This window comes from Orbicella faveolata, unplaced genomic scaffold (assembly GCF_042242905.1).
Source record: "Orbicella faveolata isolate gen_17 unplaced genomic scaffold, um_ofav_v1 contig_3, whole genome shotgun sequence".
In the NCBI taxonomy this organism is placed as follows: Eukaryota; Metazoa; Cnidaria; class Anthozoa; order Scleractinia; family Merulinidae; genus Orbicella; species Orbicella faveolata.
In genome coordinates this window covers 3,559,410-3,582,759 of record NW_028301558.1, presented here as the reverse complement: position 1 = coordinate 3,582,759, position 23,350 = coordinate 3,559,410, and the positions used below count along the sequence as shown (strand labels likewise).

General features: G+C 40.6%; 1 protein-coding gene and 1 pseudogene across 5 annotated transcripts; one reads left to right on the top strand and one right to left on the bottom strand.

The window, feature by feature from the left end:
* Nucleotides 1–1,843: 1,843 nt before the first annotated feature.
* Nucleotides 1,844–17,470, top strand: LOC110040573 (uncharacterized; annotated as a pseudogene). Its single transcript, XR_016209901.1, has 11 exons — nucleotides 1,844–2,164; nucleotides 5,795–5,837; nucleotides 8,023–8,552; nucleotides 9,160–9,186; nucleotides 10,029–10,280; nucleotides 10,885–11,181; nucleotides 11,847–12,143; nucleotides 13,118–13,414; nucleotides 13,941–13,991; nucleotides 14,502–14,615; nucleotides 15,545–17,470. The product of XR_016209901.1 is annotated as an uncharacterized LOC110040573 (transcript).
* On the bottom strand, nucleotides 13,660–23,185 carry LOC110040574 (thiamine-triphosphatase-like). Of its 4 annotated transcripts, none has more exons than XM_020745822.2 (3): nucleotides 22,587–23,184; nucleotides 21,655–21,797; nucleotides 13,660–16,470 (listed from the first exon to the last, which is right to left on the bottom strand). In XM_020745822.2, the coding sequence occupies exons 1-2, from the start codon at nucleotides 23,137–23,139 to the stop codon at nucleotides 21,673–21,675; spliced, it is 678 nt and encodes a 225-aa protein (XP_020601481.1). In that variant the 5' UTR covers nucleotides 23,140–23,184; the 3' UTR covers nucleotides 13,660–16,470; nucleotides 21,655–21,672. The 4 variants fall into 4 exon arrangements, with proteins under 4 accessions (XP_020601481.1, XP_020601482.1, XP_020601480.1 ...); XM_020745823.2 differs by having other exon boundaries at nucleotides 13,660–16,204; XM_020745821.2 differs by lacking the exon at nucleotides 13,660–16,470 and having other exon boundaries at nucleotides 21,446–21,797.
* Nucleotides 23,186–23,350: the final 165 nt, after the last annotated feature.

The window sequence follows — 23,350 nt, the reverse complement described above, 5'->3', positions numbered from 1 at the left end:
CAATATATTTGATGGGCTCCTGATTTGACGAACAATTTGACGAACATCTTCGGTTGAATGCCTTTGGACAAAACGGAAAATTTTGCGGTTGTAAAATATAAACAGGAAGTTTTAAGCTAATTTCGGGAGTCCCCCAAGTAACAGAAAGTTTCTTCCAGTCAGCAATACTGAAAGGTCGCCTTCTGCCAATACAAGAGTCACAACAGGGTTTGCCGTGCCCGATTTATAGTTGATCATAGTTGGTAACTACGCCTGGCCAAGAGGGTGTTGGCCTGGCCCAGTGGTCAACAAGATTATATCAAAAAGGCAAGTATAAGTTCGGCATTTTGTTATCTTTTTCTGGCAAAATTTAGCATATGGGTTGCTGCGGAGAGGGGGGGGGGGGGGAGAGGGTGGGGAAATTATATTTCGCAATATACTGCGATTGAAAATTAACAGACAGGCACTTACTTTCTTACAACCGTCATTTTCCACGTTACCTGTTCCTGCGTTCATTCGGAAGTCAACATAGCCCGACAAAGGTTCATACCATGATTATTAATTCATGGTTAAATATATTACCTAGCCGAACAGAGCAGAAAAAACTGGACGCTCTCGCTTGCTAATAGTCACCTAGTCCATGTCCTTTTTGCGCCTACAGAAATATGTCAAACATGTCAGAGGATGAGATACTAACAAAACGCACAGTGTGCTTGTGGACTGTTTAAAACTAAGTTTCAAATTTATTTAGTATATGGTTTGTACGTAATTACATGTAAGTTAGACAGGGGTTTTCTTTTTTTCCTTTCGTTTCTTTTCTATTTGAATTTATACAATTATTGTCGAGCGATTAGGTTTGAAATGATGCGCCCTTGAGAATATAAATATTATATATTTTTAAAATCAAGAAGTTGTCGAAGGGCAAAAGTACTTTTCACAACTGATCATCACAGCATATATACGTACTGTACCCGTTCTCCTCAATCGCACCGATTGTCAATGGTCAGACAGTAAGATCAACCCAGTGAACTTTGAGCTCAAACAGGAAGTGTGCAGTGAACTGAGTGATTTATATTACTCTTTTCTGCAACACGCTATTCCAAAATCTTAAATTGGAACAATAGAAACTAACCCGGAAACTGACACTTCTCTACACCAAACAAATCTGAAAACAACTAATTACAAGGTTTAATTTCACATTCTCTGAATTTGCAACTGAAGAACTGTCAATGACGCTAGACATTTTGATATACCCTGACGTTCTGTTCAAAGTTTCGATTGACGTCAGTGGCTTGTCATTTTGATGTTCAACATTTGATCGGAAATTTATGTAAGACCTGATCGACACCAGATCTGATGGGGTTACTCTGTTAATCAAAACTAAAACAAAATTCTCGAACGTGATTGGCTATCAGCAGCCCGATTTGAGCATTAATTGGACAGTGTTCGGGTTATGCTTGTAATTGGACAGTACGCGTCATTTTGAGCGCGCTGTTGTGGTGCACTTTGTTGAGTAAACTGCTGTGTTTTTCAGCACTCATAACGACGTTTTAAGATCGTTCAGCGCTCAATCGATGGTTTGTTCGTTTCTCGAATTTTGTCATAGTTTTGATTAATTGGTGACAGGGCTTCGCGTGGTCCAATTCAGTCTGTAATCATACTCGTGATTAATAAATCGGACTCTCGCTTCGCGGTCGACCGATTTTGTTAATCACTCGTATGGTTACAGACCGAATTGGACTCCACTCAGTCCTATTACCATTATTAATCATCAGAAAAACTTCATTGTTTGATTAAGTTCTTACAGAAGCATATCATATATGCAGCGGCGTGACCTGACATTCACTCTATATAACTGATTATAGCGGAAGATTGATTTATATTGTACTCGGCCAACATCGAACAATCGATCAATTCCTGTTCAGTTTCGAAGGAACCTGCTAAACTCGCAATTTTACTGGCTCGCATTTCAATATTGCACTCTCATCAAAACACGGATATAAGAAAGTCTGGAAACGTCGTAAGTCTAATTCAGTGAACATCCGGTTGGCTTTCCAGCTCTGCTCGCTTCTTGAACGTTTCGAATCACTTTCGACAGTTAGCAGAATACTCTCTTGTGGAGGAATGAATTGGCTGAGGATCTTGACAGTATTTTTGAATGCAGTAGTCTTCGTTGCCTGTTCAGGTTTGAACATAATTACAATTTATAGCTCTAGCTAGTTTGCATGCCTTTGTACCAAGTTCAAGTTCATTTCACGTGAGCTATTCTATACTTTATTTACAACCGAAAAAGATAGCGAGTTAAGGTTTCAATTGAAAACTTCATGTTCAAACATTTTCTCAAATCTTTTATTATTTTGCCTTATAATAGCAAGGGGGAAGTTGGCACAGTCTGGAAACGACCTAACGCGTAACGGCGATCAAATTTTAGCCGTATCAAGTACCCGGTTGTTCAGGAAATGCCACCGAACATAGGTCCGCAATGTGGACATGCAGTATTGAGATACTATACTGACAAGAATTTTACACAAATGAGCCATCAAAGTTTAGTTTTTAATTTCAGACAACTCAGACAAAAATCAAAGAATGAGACGGCACGTACACATAATGACTCATTTAGAAAACGCATAAATTTGCATCTTGAATGAGAGTGAAGGAATGCCGACAAAAGCCACGGAAGAAGGCGAGAGAAGGAAGTAGCGGCTATCGATGACTGAAACTTATTATCACCTACTGCCTGTAAGAAATTTCGGCTCTTGCTATACCATGTAGTGTATGAAAAACATGTTCGCTATATTGTGAGGAACCCCGCAGTGCATTTTACATTCAGAAAAGTAATGCTGTCCAATACAAGCTAAGAATAGATTATTCGGTATATTCTTCACATCCACTTCTTTACAGAGGAAGCTGATAAAAAAGATTAGATCAAAAACTCCATGATTTTGGTTGGTTTCCTAGAAGAGGATAAGCGCGAACTTTGGGCTTAGTTTCGTAACTTTCAGTGAGGAATTCAGTTTATCGATATTCAGTCATCCATCAGGTTTGACTTCAGACAAAACCAAAAATTAACACTTTTGAAGAAGAGAATGAAAACCTTGCTTGATTAACTCTCAATTCCACGTATTAAACTCTCACTGCGAAAATCACTTTTTAAACATCATTTCCTAGAGGGTTTTATTAACAGATTGAAAGTCTGTTTTAGAGGAAATATTGAAAGCAATATCAATTCAACAAATATTGTTGAAAAATATACAGCGTTTGTTTTCTTCGGAAACACGGAAACGACTAAAACTGGACATTTCATAAATGTATACCTCCGTTGAACGTTTTTGAGATAAGAAGTCTTAATTTTAACTCTTAATCGACGTCAACAATTGATCATCGGGCTAACGACAGATTCCGAAAGTGAGAGAGGTTCGAGACAGTCGGCTTTCTCAATTATCTTTAGCGATCGCTTATTTGGAGCTCAAAAAGTTTTCGTTATGATGCTGGAATCGGTTTAAAATAGCAAAAACGTCATGAACACGCACTAAGTAAAACAAGGAGACAAGGCAAGAAATTCTACTGTACTTTTATTACTATTTTTGACGTTATATACTCTGTCAGGAGGTTCGAGACAGTCGGCTTTCTCAATTATCTTTAGCGATCGCTTATTTGGAGCTCAAAAAGTTTTCGTTATGATGCTGGAATCGGTTTAAAATAGCCAAAAACGTCATGAACACGCACTAAGTAAAACAAGGAGACAAGGCAAGAAATTCTACTGTACTTTTATTACTATTTTTGACGTTATATACTCTGTTTCACCACATTTTCAGACACCGAGAAGAGAGTTGAAAATACGACGTGTAGCGGAGTATTTTTCACGAACTTCGAGATGTTTGGAAATGTGGTCAAACACCCTCTTGAGTGTTTGATATATCTTCTCAATCGAAACAAAAACTAAAGAGAAAACGGAGAAATAAAATCCTCAAAAACAAATTTCCGTTGTTTAAACTTGATGAATTATTAATTAGTTTGAACCTTTACGAATTATGTTACGTCAAAACGATTCAGACTTACTCGCGAGTTTAGGCTACCTGTGGTAAAACATCGAAGGCTTCTATGGGAAACAGGTCAACTGTAGTTAAATAGCGGAGCTCCTGCGGCCCGAAGGACCGTCAAGCGGAGCCCCATACTCATATATGAAAGAAAAGAAAACCCATGAGTTGATTTTCTCATGGTTATCATGGTTAGCGGTAGTGCTCGTGGGCGCGTACGCACGACGGCGACGACGGAGTCGCGCAACATGGCGCCATACTCCAAATAATAAGTTGACAGAGACATGCAGCCTTAGTTTACTGTGTACTTCTTTAATATTGAACATCCATGTTATGATCAATTGACACCTGTCAAATCAAGTTATCCGCTGATCAGTATCACGTGACCATATCGCAGGCTCAAGTTTGCAGTTCATCGAAGTCACGTGTCTTTTTTTAAGTGGACCGTTGACCAAGTGCTGGTTTTCGATCGGATCGCGGGCTCATGTCAGGTTAACTTGTTGAAAATAGGGCAGGATTGTTCGGAAGCCTGTTAACGCTAGTTCAGGATTAAAAGTTAACTGAATAAATTATAACTTTTTCTTCTATACAAATGTTTTTTGTTGCTTTGTTTTGTGTATATGGTGATTATTAAAACTCAAAACAGAAGGCCAAACAATATACAGAAAACCTCACCGCAAAGTCAGAAAACTCAGATCAAAATTCTGGAGCTACACTTTTAGGCTGGCCTAAATCTGATATTAGCGGAGCTCCGGCGGCCCGAAGGACCGCTAAGCGGAGCCCCATACTCATATAGGAAAGAAAAGGAAACCCATGAATGGATTTTCTCATGGTTATCGTGGCTAGCGGTATTGCTCGTGGGCGCGTTCGAACGACGACGGAGTCGCGCAAGATGGCGGCCATACTCCAAATGATAGGTTGACAGAGACGTGCAGCCTTGGTTTACCATGTTGTTCCATGTTATGACCAACTGACACCTGTCAAGACAAGGCATCCGCTGACCAGCATCACTTGACCATATCGCGGGCTCACGTTTAGAGCTCATCGAGGTCACGTGCTTTTTAAAGTTTACCGCTGACCAAGTACTGGTTTTTGATAGGATCGCGGGTTCATGTCAGGTTAATTTGTCTAAAACAGGGCCGGCTTGTTTGGAAGCCGGTTAACGTTACCCCAGGATTAAAAGTTAACCGTTTTCACTGCTTTGGTCTTGTGTTAAAGGCCAAACAATAAACAAAAAACCTCACCGCAAAGTCACAAAACTCAAATTAAAATTCTACCTTTTCCTGGGTTAGTTTAATCGGGCTCTGAACAACCCGGCCCAGGAGCTACGCTTTTAGGTTGGCCTAAATCTATGTATTACAGATAATGACAATCTCTTCTACTCAAGAAAAATCCTGTAGCGAATTGCTCCAAGCTAGAAACAACGGTGTGCCGGATAAAACCAGTTCTGGTTGTCAACATTTTCCTGAGGGTGGATTAGTTAGAAAATGTTTTGACTGCAAGCTACTGTACTCCCCAAAAATTAGGGTTGAGGTGTGTGCATCACTTTCTGAAATCTCCGCTTTCTTGGGGGAGGGGTGGGGAAGACTTAGACGCGACCATACAAATATTTCACGCGGAAACGGATAAGTCGCGGTCAAAACACACAGGACAAATGATTAATTTTAAGCTTCGACGAGAATCGTAAAATATCTACAGCGATAGTTCACACTAGAAGTTCTTTAAAATGTCTAATTAATTACATGTACGCCTCTTAAATATGGCTAATCTCTTTTCAGGAGCCTCAAATGCTACATTTCCAAGCTCAAATGTCACAATTGGGTGAGTTTTATTCTTATCTTCACGTTAATAATCAGTCGCGTTTTAAATTGTTCTGATGAACAAACACTATCAAACTTATGGCAATTTTAACGAACACCGTTTACCTTTGAAATCATCCACTGTTAGTCTTTGTAGAAATCAGTTCAAATACATAGTGACTTATTGTCGGATAACCGACTTAACAGTAGTTAACGTTAAGTTTTTTTGTTGCCGCCAGCCCAGAGCATGTTCTCAAACAAGCAGCAATGGTCTACTTGTTACTAAGTGATAAGAGGGCGTGGTAACACACTGAGCAAGTGATCAGCGCATTGGTAAATTGAAGTACTCCTGAATTAAAACAGGTCGCGTATATTTCACTTGACAGTGAACAAATTAAATTCAGGTCCGGTTCATACGTCGTACTTCGCCGAATCGAATTCAAAGAATTAAGTGTAAGTGAAGTAGGGCCGCTGAATCAATAGACCATTTTACAGTTGTCTGCTCAGTGACCTGGCCTTTGTATGGCAGCGAGGCTAGAGTTGACCTTGTTTTGATACAGACCTCACTGCTTTTGTCATGTAAATGCACCTAGTTAGCATCAGAACAACTTGTTTTACACAACAAAAGCAGTGAGGTCTGTATCAAAACAAGGTCAACTCTAGCCTCGGTGCCATACAAAGGCCAGGTCATTGAGCAGACAACTGTAAAATGGTCTATTCGAAACGGCCGATTGAATTCGGATAGGCTCAGCCGTTCTTCACGCCTGAGCCGGGAATAACGGCTGTGAACCGGCTTTGATTCAGACACCGAACTTCACATGAGCAGAACCAAATACATAAATTATTTTCATGTCTTTTTAATGTATTTTGAATGTATTTTAAAGACCTGGGTTTGCGCAAAAATATACAGTGTGCGTCAGGGGTTCAAACTGAAATGGCGGATTTCACTCGTCAAAGAAGACGCTGATATGTGCGGTTTGTGTTTTCCTGTTTTTTGAGTGCCAACTTTCTGCCACCTTGGTAAACTGCATCAAAATTACAATGCATTCATTACTGTTTTCGTGTTTGTGTTTGAATTACGTGTGAACATTGTATTTGTAAATTAACCTGAATATTGCAGTTGGGTTTTTTGCCAAAGCTGTGATGTACTTCATGGCATACAAAAAGGTTGGAAGTCGAATGAAGTTCACGTGAAGTGCGACATCTGAACCAAATTATCAGTTGTCTTCTAGCAGCTACATGTAAATAGATTAATGCAGTTTGCCTCATTATGCTCCTTTTGGCCGACTTTTCTTATATTTTTCACAGGACGGCTTTGGATGAATGCTTACTGTTTCGCACCCAGTTAATATAAGTTAGCACCCATCGAGTTCGCACCCCTGAACTCATTATAAACCTTCTATTTCGAGTTCACCTTCACTCCTCAATGTATGAAAGAACGCGAAATAAATATGTTTTGTGCGATTTTGTTTCAATGTTGTCTTTTTTCTTTTTTGCTCGGTAAGAGAAAGATAAGTTTTAAGCGCTTGCATGATATCTAGTTGAGGTCGATGTGGGTGCGAACTCGGTGGGTGCGAACTCGCCGCTTAGGTGCGAACCTCCACCTACCCTTTGGATCGTGCTTGGTTGTTGTTTACATGTCCAGCAAGTATCAGCGCTGATTGAAATGCCGCACTGTTATCTCCTATTGAATTTGAGTCCAGCTGGAATTGAGATCGGCGTCTGAATCAATTCAGCCGGTCTAAATTAATTTGGGTCGGCCTAAATTCGAATTCGATTCGGCTTATGTGAAGTACGGCGTATGAACCGGGCCTCAGCCGAAGGAAGCGTCTATTTCCAAAAATTCTTTTGAAACGTTCTGTCATAACAAGCAGAGAAACGATCAAAGTTATGGCCTATCACACGGGTTTGCCGTTTGTGGATAGAAGACAACAGGTTATGCAGTGGCCCTGTGAGGTTTTTCACGACTTTATTCCATGAGGCGACTATTACTGGTATCAGTCATTTCAGTTATGGACGGATGGAACCTGCGTCAAATAACCGAACTTAACAGCACGCTGAAGAAATCTATGTAGTAGACTAAGGCGGGCACTTGGAAAAAATAGGAGGAACCCTGAACGAACCCCTGGAGCTGTCTAGCAAGCTTACGTTATCCTGTTTATTTCTTGAAATGATGCAAACAATTGAAATATTCCTACTTTCCCCAGATGCGTGCCTGCTGACAGTACTAAACAGTCCGCCGTCCACTCAAATCCGGGGCTGTGCTTGCCATACCAAGCCAAATTTCCACATGGCTACTGCAAAGATATCCTTGGTTATCAACCGATCTACGGAACAGACTCATACGAGCTAGAGGAAAACGAAATGAAGATGTTGCGCTATCAAGTAGCGAAGAGCTTCGTAGAACAGTCACGAGGGAAGAACGGGGAAGTAGTTTTCAACGACAGTTCTTACGTTGTACGGCAAAGCTGTCTGGATATGGTGGATGATGTGTATTGTCATCATTATTTTAAGCGCTGCTACATGTCTTCCAGCCCACCTCTTATTTGCAGAGAAACGTGCGAGCAATTGTTTTTTAAAGTCTGTGATCGAGAGTTCAAGATTGTGGAGGACTTCACGAACACGACGCGGAGGCGCTCGAGGCTCAATTATCCATACTTCTTTGACATCATAGACTGCACCACTTTGCCATTTCGGAATGAATCGTCTAACTGCTACTATCCTGACAAGATAAGAGGTCAGTGGAGGGAACTGGTCTCCAAGAGGGATTATAAATGAGAAAAGCCCTAAAATACTTTTTGTTTCCAATGTCGGCAAGGGCAGTGCCCGATTACCAAGTGGTAGGGTGTTTTGAGCAACGCATGACCCAGATTCCTCGCTCGCTGGGTCCAAACGGAGTAACAAATTTGATCCAAAATTCAACAAAGAAGAAAAGTACCCCTCGAGTTTTGAGGTCTATGAGAATTTGGCACTGACGTGCCATTTTCCTGGCTTATAGTTGTTTATAAGGCAGTTCTTTGCTCTTGGCAATTAGCCCTTTCCACCACAATCATTTTCGCTTTCCTGCTAACTGCTTTGCAAACCCTTGAGCCCTATTCTGAGCCCCCGTGTGGTCTAGAGGCTGCCCTCTATTTGGCGAAACTGATAAACGTAATGGGAAAAACACCTCGGTACTTGACTGTCTAGTACTCAGGGTCTTACAGGCATGAAGTGCGAAATTTATTGATCGATTAATTTGATGAATGAAATAATTACGTAGAGCCGTCCGTCTGTTCGTTAAAATAACATTAAAATAGTAACAATTGCATATGTTAATATGCTCTTTTCTACCATTTTACTACTAGACGAACTCAACATTTTGGAGAGTGAAGGTGAGTCTTGTCGAATTACTACAAGAAAATAACATAAGTTTTGCTATTGTCTGTGAAATAAATGTTTAATATTGAAGAGAATGCAGTGTCTTAAGGGCGAATCAGTGTTTACCTCTTGCCTTGTAAAACTTAGTAATAAGCGAAACGTTTAGTTATGTGCCTCGGGCACCAACTTATTTATTCCTATGATCTTCACAAATCTCTTTTGAATAAATGTATCGTAGTCTTTTTCAGTGGAATCCCGATTTTTCAATCTCCAAGAAAAACGAAAACTGATTCAGTCGAAAAACCGGAGAGTTCGAGAAATCGGAGGTAAAATGACAATGTTGGACCGAGGGGAGGGAAAAGACTTTTGGTTCGAGCTCTCGGGAGTTTAAAAAAAACATGAGGGTTGGAGAAATCAAGATACCACTGTATGTTGATGAAAATGAGCCAGAGGCACCTTGCTTTACCTTTGCAATCACTAAAAGCTCTGCTCTCTCCAATCAATATGAAATTTCCCAACTTTTCTGGCACTTTTTTTGTGTCGGATATCGATCGATTGGCCCACAAGACAATTGACAGAATGATTTTCAAATTCTGTAAAAAAAGTAAAAGAGGGTTTAAACGGAAGAATTAGAGTTAATTAACGAAAAGTCTGTCAGTAGCAGCCAATCTGATTCGGAGCGCTTTCTCTACGCGGTTCCTTTTGTTTCGGGCAAAACAACGCAAGAGTTCCAAACAGATCAATATTTTTTGATTTGCCAGACAAGCTACATTTTTGCGTATTTCGGTTTTGTAATTTTAATTAAAACTAACTCTGTGCTAAATGCGTAGTAGTCAAAATCATTCTTTTGTTGTAGATTGCTTCTACGGAGATGGAGGTGGTTACCGTGGCTACAGAAGCGTCACAGTTTCCGGGTACACCTGTCAGTCTTGGGACGCCCAATGTCCTCATAAACACAATATCAATGGAGGGATTTACAAAGCGATTCATGATAGCGGCAATTTATGCCGCAATCCAGGAGGGTTCGCGATGGATGGGCCGTGGTGTTTGACCACGAATAGGACCGTGCGTTGAGAGTACTGTGATGTGCCTAAATGTGCCAAACAGCGTAAGTAGATTGGCATGCGAAGAGCGTTTTTCGGATTGAAGCAAGATACTTTAGTGTCAGATTAAAGGGGAATCAGAAAGCCGTGCATTTTTAATTGCATTTCTTTCTGTGATATGCCGGGATCGCATCAATAACAAAAATAACTTACTTTTTTGAGATATAAGGACTCAAAACGGTTACAAAGAAGAACCGCTGGCAAAAGAGTTTGCATAATGATATATTTCTTGTGCGTTGCACATTTCAGGGGCATTCCAAGGGGGTTTCCATTCAAACAAAATTTCCGGAACTTTCGAAACGAGGGCAAATGGTACGGAGATATATCCTTGGCCAAGTGTCTGAATAATCCGAAAATTGTTGATGGTGATGTTCCATTCGCCAACGGCAATTTCTGGAAATTCACACCGAATTTTTGGACGAATGGAAAGCGCTCCAAGTCAACAACAAGAATTCCAATAATTATCAAGACATGAATTCCTTCTTTCCCTCATTACTAAGTAAAACACTCCGGATCTTTAAACCCTAATTACCGGCTAACTACCACCTGCAGTCATGACTGACCTGCTCATTCACGTATAAATTTATATTTTCTAAACTTTACATTTAGCGCCGTCAAGTCCACCTAGCAACTTTCGAGGTCACAACACGAGCTCAACAAGCATAAACGTCACTTGGGGAGATGTTCCAAAGCCTCTGATAAATGGAATACTGCTTGGATTTCACGTGGCCTGTGAAAGACCTAACACGTCTGAGAGACATATCGTACATTTGTCACCTGCAGAACGTAGCTGGGTCTTCAAAGGACTACAGAAATTTAGCAATTACAGTTGCTGGTTGAGAGCTTACAACAACTTTGGAAATGGTAATTGGAGTGAAGAACTGGTAATTTCAACTAACGAAGATGGTATGCTAATTTGGATGTAATCATAAATGGAGGGATACGCTGTGGCTATATATGTAACACAGTTTAATTTTAACGGGGAAATTTTGTATGAAATGTGACGAGAGATAAGGTGCTAAAAAGGGTAAATACCCGGAGGGGGAGGGGGGCACTGCCATATATGGGCTATATAGGTATGTGCCGCTGTGAAGGGTATGGTTTTCAAGCAGTTTACTCTAGGATAGGGTATATAAAGGTTCCAGGGTCCCAGCGGCACATCCCCACCCAGAAATTCCCAAAGTACCCACCCCCCCAAGGGGTGGGTACTTTGGGAAATGGCTCATCGAGTTTTGATTTGGTGTCCACATTGTCCCGATGATGACGCAATGATCCCTCATTAGTAAGACATTTCATGAACATACGAGATCATTGACTGATGCCTGAATGACTGATAACCTGACTGAGGTCGAATAACTTTTATCTGGCTGTATGACGTCACTACTGACTGACTAGCTAACTGAAGGACTGACTAGCTGATTGACTGACTGACTGACTGACTTACTGAGTGACTGATTGACGGACTAACGGACATAACAAAGAGGAGGTTAAGGAACCACGGACGAAATTGTGGTCCATATATTTTTCTCAGGTCCATGAAGTAAAGAAATACTTTGGTTTGAATTTGACAGTGCCCGATGTTCCACCTGAGAGTCTAAAGGCCTGGAATCTGAGTTCTACCAGTCTTTACGTCCAGTGGGACCCAATCCCTTCTGGGTATCGGAATGGAAAAATACTGCGATACAAAGTGGAAATTATAGCTGAAGAACAATCGAGGGAGCGACACAAAACTACAAAGTACACAGAAGGGACATCTCTTACGCTCAGGGGCCTTCAAAAATACTGCAAATACGTAGTCACTGTTTCTGGAATAACAAGACCAGGCCAAGGACCCACTCGGTCAAAAGTGGTGCAGACGGACGAAGATGGTAAGACACTTCATAAACAATAACCTCAGTAGGACAGTACGTTTTATACATGATCCAACGATATAAAACCATCTCCTTTTTATTGCAACCTTCCATGCGAATTCAGGGGAATTGAATTTCCTTTCGGCCCCTGTAAGCGCTTTAGCCAATAACGAAGCTTCGAAGCTACGACGCGGTTTTTTTTTTTCTATGAAAAAAGAAAAAAAAAAAAAAAAACCCGCGTCGGGTATGATATACGTTCTGACTACTCTAACAGCAGACATTCAATGTGAATAGTTTATTGAGGATGCGTCAGTCAGTCATCTGATACAGATGTATTCCGTCGTACAGCATAATCTGTATCCTTGCAAATTACAGCTACTGGTTCTAACAGTTAGAACCTGTACTCTAGGCCAGAGACGAAAAACCACTAAAAAAAAAATAATACACCCTTTAGGATCAGTGATCCAAGATGACTCGGATCATGGTGCATCAAAGGAGCCGATGAATCCGTGACCAGAGTGAATTTATCGGTTCCTTTGATGCACCATGATCTGAGTGATCTTGGATCACTGATCCTGATCCAGATCACCCCAAAGGAACGCACCCTTGGATGTGGCCAAAAGTATGTGGAAAGGTATTCCTCAAATAATGCAGCAGCACGAGACCGCAAGGAAAGGGTACAAAATCAGTAACGCACATTTGCAATTATACTGACATAACAACAGGACGAAAACGAAGACTGACTAACCTAGAATGACTTAAATCTCCCGTCAACTGCTTAAATAGTCCCTAAAAGTCCCATGATATCCCGCGAGCCTCTCCATGCCATCGTGGTGTTAGAAAAAAATAATTTCGGACTAATTCGTCCCTCAATCGACAGAAATTACATTTGATGGCGAATATTTGTCAATAAATGACTGCAATGTTTAGTCATAGTCACTAAATGTCTCGGCAATATTTGAACACAGCTTCTAATTCTGAGGCTTTTTCAGTTCCAGATCACCCTCCAAAGGACATAACGGTGTTTAGCCAAGGAACGGACACGGTTCAGGTTGACTGGAGCCCAGTCCCACCAGAATATACCAATGGAGAGGTGCTCGGGTACAAAGTACTATACAGTGACATGGAAGATACATCACGTGTCAATAGTAGCTTAGTTTCACCAAAAGAAACCCATTCAAAGATCGAAGGATTGAAAACAAACACAAATTATAGTTTTCAGGTTCTTGCCTTTACAGCCAAGGGCAATGGGGTTAAGAGTCCGGCGTACTTTGCAAGAACTTTTCCAGGTATTTTAAAAGGACATTTTTAGTATAAAGTCTATGTTGTTGTATACAAATATTAGATTAGCAATCAAGGATTCGTGCTGTGATGGCTTTTTAACCCAGCTACACTCTTTTCAAGCTTCTATATAATTCTGACCAACGACACGGAAAATATACCACATTCCTGATAGATAACTAATTTTTTCAAAAAAAAAATTCAGAAGCGGGGACTAAATTAAACAGAATTCAGAGACAACAGTCCCTCAGTATTATTTTTTTCGAAGATGTTATTTCTCGCTCTGGCTATGTTGCCGTCGCGTGGACCTTACACTGGATCAGGGTCTGAATGGGGATGATGGCTCCATATCATCCCCTGGGGAACAATGCTTGCTTGGGCAGTTCTCCATATTACGCTCAAATTTGTTTGATTTACTGTCAGATTCCTATCTGCTGTAATTTTACTTTAGTGAAATAAGCTCGACAACAGATAAAAAAGTTCCTGAAAATAGCAGATTTACTGCCTTCTATTTTTGATCCGTATGTCTTTCAGACCCAACTAATAGGGAGACGGTGGACCCGAGCGCAGCAAATAGTGCAAAAGGTAGTAGTTATAAGCACAAGCAAATCCAATTTTCCTTACAAATGGAACTCGGCCATGCATTGGGCGGACAGCCAAGTAGATTGTGTTACCGGGAAAAAACAACATTTTCATTTCATAATTCTCATGGACAAATATACCTCTGAAAAGAAGGTGAAGATTACTACTACGTACTGTCGTATTGTGCCGTAAAAGAGTGTAAAAAGTACGAGCCAAGCAGTATAGGGTAAAGTTTTCGTTTTCCACATTCTGGCGGCGTTTGATCCAGTTTGATCTGACTGGCCTTCCTTCCACAAATTAAGCGCGCTAGACCTCTCGTTAATTGAGGTCGAAGTAATGATCTTGACCTATTCATAGTTAGACCAATGCGGTCAGATTTAGTGGTTCGTTCAAGGTAGGATTAACAAGGTTCCACTGTACGGCAGACAGACATTTCCCAGTGATATATTTTTGCATGCAGAGCATCTACATGCGTCAGCAGCCACTGACACTTCTTATCTCCCAATTTTACAGTGAGCATAATCGCGGCTTCTGTGTTCTCCGGCACCATTGTATTTGGAGTAGTTTTCTTTGTGATGTACTTTGTCCGAAAGAAGAGGACTTCGTCAAATTCCGACAATGGAAATGGTATTTACCCTGATATTATTTAGATGTAGTTCTGAAGGTACCTAATATAGTACTTACAATAGACCATTTTACAGTTGTCTGCTTGGTGATTTGGCCTTTGCATGGCAGCGAGGCTGGAGGTGACGTTGCTTTGATACAGACCTCTCTGCATTCGTCATGTAAATGCACCTAGTTAGCATTAGAACAACTTGATTTACACAACAAAGCAGTGAGATCTGTATCAAAACAAGGTCAACTCCAGCCTCGCTGCCATTTAAAGGCCAGGTCACAGAACAAACTGTAATATGGTCTATTACATCGGGAACATCTATTTATTTATTCTAAATAAGTCGTCTTCTATACATCCTTTGCTGCCCCACCTCCGTCTGCAGGTCGCTTAAAATGGCGTTGAAAAGCTCTGTCTCATCACACCAAAGAACTTTTATTGAACAGTTACTGTCAAAAAGGTAACTTTCCTTCAGAACTTAAGACAATGAACTCGTTGTATCGTTAACTCGAAACACGACAATGAATTCTCTGCATCTGCAGGGAATATCTCGACTCGCTGCTTAATTTCTCTTCGACCTTTTACAGCCAATGTAAGCGGATCTAAGGCCGGAACAATTTATTAGATCATGCCACTGAAAGAATATGTGAATTCTGCAACCTGCATGAATAATTCCGTAAACTTCTGATAATACACATATGTTTCTCAAAGAAATACTGTATGATCACTGTTAATTACTTCTCTGATCACCTGTTCAAATTGTCTTGCGTTATTGGATTGGGTGGGCGCCGTATCGACAAAATTGAAGGAGGGTAGAATTTCTAAGAAATGGGAAACGGAACGGTATCGGCAAAATAATGATCCAGTGGTTCACGTCTTATCAAAATTAATGATATCCACTCAATAATTACAATTTTTAAACATGTTATCATTCTTTCTTCAGGTACAAGTTGTTCAGTAACACCTTATGCCGTTTCCTCTACTAACTGGATTAACGATATCATCAGCACTTACAGACACGGATACGAGACGCTAGATGATGAAAATGTTCCCACTACAACTCGTCAACCAAGGTACATCAACATTGGTGCTGATGGCTTACCTGACCTACCAGCACACTTAAGGGATATGGTTTACGAGTTTGAACAGCTGTACGAGAACACACGGTACAAGAGACTGCAGCCGTACGCGAGACGACGATCACTAGGAGGAACAGTGGATGGGCTTGGGAACCCCTTGTATGACAGGCTGCAACGAGTGATTTCTTCAACTGTTCCTTGCCCTGGCAGGCGATGCGGTAAAGGTGTGCAGGCGACGGCCACCGCAAACCAGGAACACAACACCAGACAACACCATTCTCTTGACCTGGGTATGCTACGTGGGTTTATCGGGGCTCTTCAGAGCAATACATGTACAGTGGAGATGACAGAAATGGTACCTCTGGAGCAAAAACGTCGGCGCCGTTTCTCTGTCGACATGGGCCAGGTGAGAGAGTTTATTGCTCTCAGAGAAATGAAAATCACCACCGAAGAAGGCAACACGGCCTCAGCTGACCACCTGGATGCACAAGAAGCCCGTCACATTGACGACACTTGTTGACTGTCTGTAAGATGGACAAAAACACTTTTGTCGCAAAGAGTGACGGATCCAGTACCATAACATTAGTCGATTCACCACGGCCTTAATTAGTCTGTACTATAAGTCGACGTCATTATTGTGGTTGCTGATTTTGTTATGGCAAACGTGTTTATTATCATCAGTGATTAAGTCAAAACGTCCTTATAATAACTCATACAACAGTCTGAATTGCGCTTGCACCAAACTGCTTCATTTTCCTCTCCTTTCGTGTACTTCACTAGTTAATATGACCTGCCAGTAGATTGAAAACAACCGTCAATCAAAATCTCTATAAGGACATTGACGATCGATGTCACTGTTTTGATTTTGAAACTCTCACAGTAATATCCTCAGACAACAAACAAACATACAACCAAAAAAAGGTTTTTAACATTGACAATGCTGTAAGTAGTAAAGTAATATGGGTAATGAAGAATTGCGACAGAGCTTCCGATAGCTGAATTCAATGACGTACACTGAGTTAAATTGAAGTTAAGTAAACTACGATAGCAAGAGCCAGTTCTGTCGACTGACGAGTGACAATTGTCATCAAAACACTACGCTAAAGATGCCAACTATTTCATGACTCTTACATAATATCTTGCATTCATAACTGACCTACAGTGTATTTAGTACCCTTTGTGTAACGTCCCTATTTTGCCTCCGCTACACATCCGGACACACTAGACAGTGATTAAATTGGGTGCGTTGGCCAGCCAAGCCATCGTCCCGTTTATTCCATCTCAGCATATAATACAAGCTATGAATAAAAAGACAATTGCTAAGTGCACCAAAGCCGGACACGAAAACCCTAAAACCAGCAAGTGGAGAAAATTGGGAACGTGTACCCCCGACCAAGGCAGTGGTGCAACCCTCGGGGTTTTAGGGTATCCTTAGTTAACATCAGTACTGTAGAATAATAAACCTAAGGCTTTATACAGCGATATAATAGCAATAAGAGAACTAAATAAACGTACAACAGTGGATTACAACTGATGATATTATTAAAAGAAAAACCAAACTTAACCTAAACACGGCAAAGGCTGGCCATAGAATGTCTCACCTCGCCAACTGTCACCGATTACAAACTCAAATCCCACTATACACAGCGCACCTCAAACCCGTACCCAGCCCTCTGGTCCGTGCCGGCAAAATAGTAATTTATGCTAATTTAAGATCATCACAAATTACATATCTTATATTTACAATTAAATTGCACGATTTTTTGCTGTCTGAGTATTGAAATGCACGATGTTATTGTTTACCTCATCTGTATTTGCCCATTTACAAAGGGACTCTTGAAGTCAGCACCTTGTAATCAGGTGGCTTAACGCAAAATTTAGGCTGGATCGTGACAAGAGTGATAAAAGCATGAAATTTGGCACACAGCTTGCTTATACCCTACCAAATGATATTAGAAGGGGTGCCCATGTCAATCTGCTCACGCTTCCGTTTTAGGGAGATTTTAGTTTTTGACCAAAATCAAGATATGTGAACAGAACAGAACGTGAAAAGGTTTAAGTTCTGTTGTTACTATTTGTCTTAATTAGCATTTTTGCCTCCTTATTATTCAACTTGCTTTGTAATCATTCATTCAACTGAAGATGACAGAAGCTCTGTCGAAACATGTCTTGCAAACTTAAAAAATTGGTCGTTTTCCTTAAAATCTTTAAATGCAAAGAAATGCTTACAAAACAAGCATTTTTCAGTTTTTACATGTATGTTTGTGTTTTCTGATTCGTTTCCGATGCACTAGTGGCAAAGAAACATCTCGTTTAGTAGCACAGAAAAGACTCGAGCCCATGCCTCGCTCGTTCATCCAAGATGGCGGCCTCTTTGTTGCTCTGCTGTATCTGTAAGTATCTGAAGAAAGTGGCAAAAATTCTTCGCAAAAGAGCTTGAATATGCCAAAATTATGTGAGGAGAGTAGAAATAATATATTTTGTTTATCTATTAGAATAGTTTTAAGCGAGTTTAATTGAAAAAGTTTGTTTTACAAGGCTCCTGTTTGAATTGGCAGGACCAGTTCATTACGAAAGTAGTTTCTGTTAGAACTATACGCAAGAAATCTTATATTTTTTTTGTCTTTGAACATGATTTAATCCATTTTATTGTTTTATAACAGTGATTGGTTGTTGCAATCTAGAGAGCAGATCATTTTGGTTCTTACCATATTTCTCAGTCTGCAGGTACAACAAATAGTTAATTGTAAGATATAGGGAGAAAAACGGTAATTTTAATAAAAGTAATAAGGTTTCTTCACTGCATAGTTGACTTTAAATTGCATTTTTATTCTTCTAGGAGCTTTAATTTCAATGTCACTTGATTGGAAAAAGGGCATCATTTGTCAGGAGTCTACGAGAGAAGCATTAAAGTGTCCTCTAAACAGTAATGGACCTCCTGAAGCTAACCGGCAAACGTATTTGGCTTTCCTTCAAAATGTCAACAGCTTTCGGGAGGCAGACGGTTTACCCGTGGAGCTTAAATTTGGCGACGATGTTGATGTAGATTGCCTTTGTCGTAATCACGGTTCTTGGCACAAGTCCTGTCACCTGAAGTTTAGTATTTCAAAACTAAAGAAAGCTCAAGAGCGTGCCGGCCAAAAACGAAGCGAGGACAGCAGAGCAGATGAGGAGGAAAAGACCCGCACCGAAATGCAGGAAACACCAATCTGTCTCTGAAGAGCGATCGCAATGTTTATTCTGTTTAGGAGGAGACGACGGCGACAAGCCTCACTGTTTTTCGGTGCTAGAAACTGATAGGAGTATCCGTCAAATGGCCCTTGAACTTGAAGATTTTGAATTGCCAGGTCGTCTGTCAGAGGGATTGACTGCAAAGTCTTGGATGGCGCAGTAATAGTCCACTGTCTGCCGACTGTCGAAGCTTCGACAGCAGCTCCATCAAAGCAAACGTGTGGATGTGGTGTGGGACACATACGCTCCTGATAGCCTGAAGGACGCAACAAGGGAGAAAAGAGGCCAAGGGGTCAGAAGGAAAGTAGCAGGCCAAACGAAGCTTCCAAAGAACAGGATGATGTTTCTGCGAGACCCTGACAACAAGTCTGAGCTGACTTGGACAATATTCCTCCAACACAGGTAGATATTCGGGAAAAATAATGTGGTGGCGACGTTTTAATTTGGTATAAATAAATTATACTTGCAAAATTCATAAGAAGGAAGTTAAGACCTCATTATCAATACCTTTTTCTCTCTAAACAATTTTAATTTCAGGATGCACTTCTGCAGCACACACAAAGGGCCGTATACCAGGCAGGAATTTGAACATCATCAGAGCACGCGATGCAGGATGTTCTTTCTCCCGCAGAATTCTCATGGGTTAAAGGAGAGAGAAACCACTGGAAACCAGTTTGGATGACCATCCCCAAAGTATCCACTGTGTGCAGAGAGCTCATCAAGTGCACCTGCAAAGGCCGCTGCTCACGCTGCCAATGTGCCAAAAAAAAAATGTTGAAGTGCACGCCGTTGTGTAAATGCGACTGCCCAGAAAGTCAATCTAAGAGTGAGGGGAATTTGTAAGGGCTTTCGCAACGAGCAAAGGCATTCATAATATGACCAGATTTCAAGTAAGAAAAGACGCGGTCAATTTGCGCGCATTTTTTTCTGCTTTGCTACTACAATTTCTTTGTCTGTGTTATCGGCCGAGCGAAGACTGGGTACTAATACTATGATGTGGCTTTATAAACGCTATTTTAAATGCAGTCTTTAATAAAATAGCAAAGTACATATCCAAGTGATAAAATCAAGATAAACATGCAAAAGTCGTTTTAAAAAGTGGTAAAATAGCTTTGTTGAAAATCGTACCACAGGTATATCCCATATCTCGATTTTGGTCAAAAACTAAATTCTCATTAAAACGGGAGCGTGAGCAGATTGACATGGGCACCCCTTCTAATATCATTTGGTAGGGTATAAGAGAGCTGTGTGCCAAATTTCCTAGCCCCCAGGATTTCGCGCGGCCATTTTTTTCTCGCGAATTTCTTTCGCGTCACGCACGACGGACTAAGCGAAAGAGGGACTACTCGTAGTCTAGAGAGGAAGTGTGGTTTAAAAATTGGTACCTCTTAGGGGGTGAGACAAGTTTCAAGCCACGCCCGCAAAACAGGATCTTGGTACCTCTTAGGGGTTCTTTTCAAAATTTCCGACAAGCAGCCCCGTCCTTTTTATGTTGGATTCCCCTCCCTGCAGTCAGCAGTTGCCCTCAATACATTAGGTGATGTAACAGTTTATAGAGAGCAGAAACAATTCAAAGCTCCAATACGACAAAAAAAAAAAAACATTTCATACATTTTTATTGTATAAATAGTGTAAGAATCCAGGTAAAAATAATATATAATATGATGTATATAACATGTAAGCTACACTTTATGAAGTGGTTATTATTGCCCTTTTATGTTCTAGCACTGGGAATATTCTGTTATTGTTCAGACGGTTACAATGTCCAATAAACATCATAATTATTATGGTATACGAGTGCAATATTTCTTTCAACAAAAAATGGGTATAAAGCCATACAAAATGGAATACCAGTTGCTGCATTATTTGAAAAGTTTTGTTACTCTCCAGAGGAGCATCGCTTCCAACCCATGATTATAAGTACTAATAAGCATAAATTTATTTGTGAGCAATCTGATTTTCCTGAAGCCCACCTGTGAGGACCTAGGCAAATGAGGTAACCCCACCATGGGGCATTTGTTACCTTGAAAAGAATGACATATCATGGAGCTGGGAGCTACAATCTTGGACAAAATAAATGGAACACCTGGACCACCCCTCTTCCCCATTTCAATGATGCCAAAATGGTGCATTTTTGCTCCTTCGCACCTTCATCATTGTTTTGGGGGGAGGGGGGTTAATTGTTCCTTTTCATTCTGTCCAAGATTGATCTTGGACAAAATAAATGGAACACCTGGACCACCCCCCCCCCCCCCCCCCCCCATTTCAATGATGCCAAAATGGTGCGTTTTTGCTCCTTCGTGCCTTCGGCATTGCTTTGGGGGGAGGGGAAGGGGGTTAATTGTTCCTTTTTATTCTGTCCAAGATTGTAGAGGCTTGGAAGGAAGGGAGGGGGAGCGCATTGTAAGTGGGCTGACGGCTTTCTTCGGATTTTGTTTTTCAGAGTGTTTGGAAATGCTGTTCTGAGAACTTTCTCTGGAAGATAACCCCTTGAGATAGCATTTGATGTTAAGGCCATATCAATCTTCCTGATGTTTCCTTATTGTGTTTCATTTTAAAGACAACATGCAAAAGTTGGTCAACCAGGCAAATGTTTCCCAAGACCTGGTTGTATAATGTCAGAACATGTTGGATACCACAGTGGGTCTGGCTCATTTTAAATTCACTAATTAATAGCATTTCTGTTTTTCTTTTTCAACTTGTAAGGTGAAATTACATGTACATGTACAGAGATCACTCTTACCTATCACTAGTTTTAGCCTCATTGGTCTAACATGGCCCGGTCTATAAAACATCCATTTTTAACCAGCTGGTCATAATGACTTCTACAATTTTGTGAAAGATACTCCTCCAATTTGCCAGGAACAGCAATTCTGCACTCTATACCTGCAAGGAAATCAAACTGTAAACTTTTAGAATCTTCCCTTTTCATCACCTGAATAAAGCCAAGTTCAGACTAGTTTTGACTTAAAGTATTTATTGTCCTCTGAGACCAAGGGGAAAATACTTGATGTGGGATGAAGTGAACCTAAAAAGCACTTGAAATGACGAAAGTTTACAAGTAAGTTATTGTCACTTGAAGTTCTATATTTATCCCACCTCAACTAACTGCCGCTGGGTCTCTGAGGATGCATTTCATTGGCCATCAGATTTTTTAAATCAGAATAACTTTTAAGAAAATAACATTTAGGGTTATCTTACTAATGAAAGGTGGACACAGTTAGTTTGGTTGCTTTGTGATTCTTGGCATTTTTTGATGTAGGCACTCAAAATGGGTTGGGAGAACTGTGAAGTGCTCTGAAGCTCTACCAAATCTGTTATGCTCATACACAAATAATTGTGTACAGGTATGTATCTGGGCATCTGACAGCAATTCCTCCATATAGATAGCATTAGAACTTGATTTACACAACAAAAGCAGTGCAGTCTGTATCAAAACAAGTTCACCTCCAGTCTTGCTGCCATTCAAATGCCAGGTCACTGAGCAGACAACTGTAAAATGGTCTATTATCTCCTAAATGGCTACATGTAACTGTATTGAAAAAAAAAAATGTTTTGACGGATAACATCGAGAAAAGAAGTTTATGATCGCTAATGGTGTTCATAGCACTCTTGAGATTGTGGTTAAAGAGTTGACAAAACTATCCCTGGAATTCATTACCGATTAATGCATACCAAGAAGTCTTGCAGTTTTCTGAATAGTTTCTTTGGCCAACTCAATGTCCTTTTCATTTACAACAACGACCTCCAGCTCTCCGACTTGATAGCCAAAACTTGCTCGATCTAAGTCGATCAAAACTCCGTTTGGCATCTCAAACACAGTCCTACGCGTTGTAAAATATGCAATCTGTTTGCAACAAGTGCTTTGTATAATGTCCTCAACAGATGTGCAATCCCTAAGAACATTTGAATAACGAGCTGTCAGTGTTTTAAGAAGTTCCTTGACAATCTCTCCCTCGTCTTCAATTTCACAGTTGCTTTCGATCCGGAGGTCATTTTTCAGTTTCTGAATTTTAAGTTCCCAGTTGCTATCACGTTTCCTCAACCAACGGCCTGTCAATGTAAGCTCGTGATTTACAGCATCAAAGTACACATCAGTGAATGTAGTTTGTTGCAAAAGTTTTGCTCCTTTTGCCTTAGCAAGTTTCTCAAAGCCTGGTGGCACACGAAATTTGCTTTCTACTTCAAACTTGTGAGGAGTTTCCCCGCAATGCAATTCTGCCGCCATGTTTAAAATTTAACACTAGAGGCTGATGGGAAGGTTACCATTACCTTCCCCTCCCATCCCTCCACATAGCAGGAAATAACGCTGAAATACGTGCAGTGTTTACATAATAATCTCCAATGCACTCTTCTTGCGACTAAGCTATTGCAAAGCACATCCATTGCACCTTGTAACTGTGCTTAGAAAAAGCTACAGTTAAAACAGTGGTACAATA

Excerpts from the sequence above, each read along its gene's own strand:
- LOC110040574 (XM_020745822.2), bottom strand. The coding sequence starts at position 23,139 with ATGGCGGCAGAATTGCATTGCGGGGAAACTCCTCACAAGTTTGAAGTA. Across the intron at positions 21,798-22,586 it reads GAAAACTGCAAGACTTCTTG|GTATAGAGTGCAGAATTGCT; the intron begins GTATGCATTAAT and ends ATTTCCTTGCAG.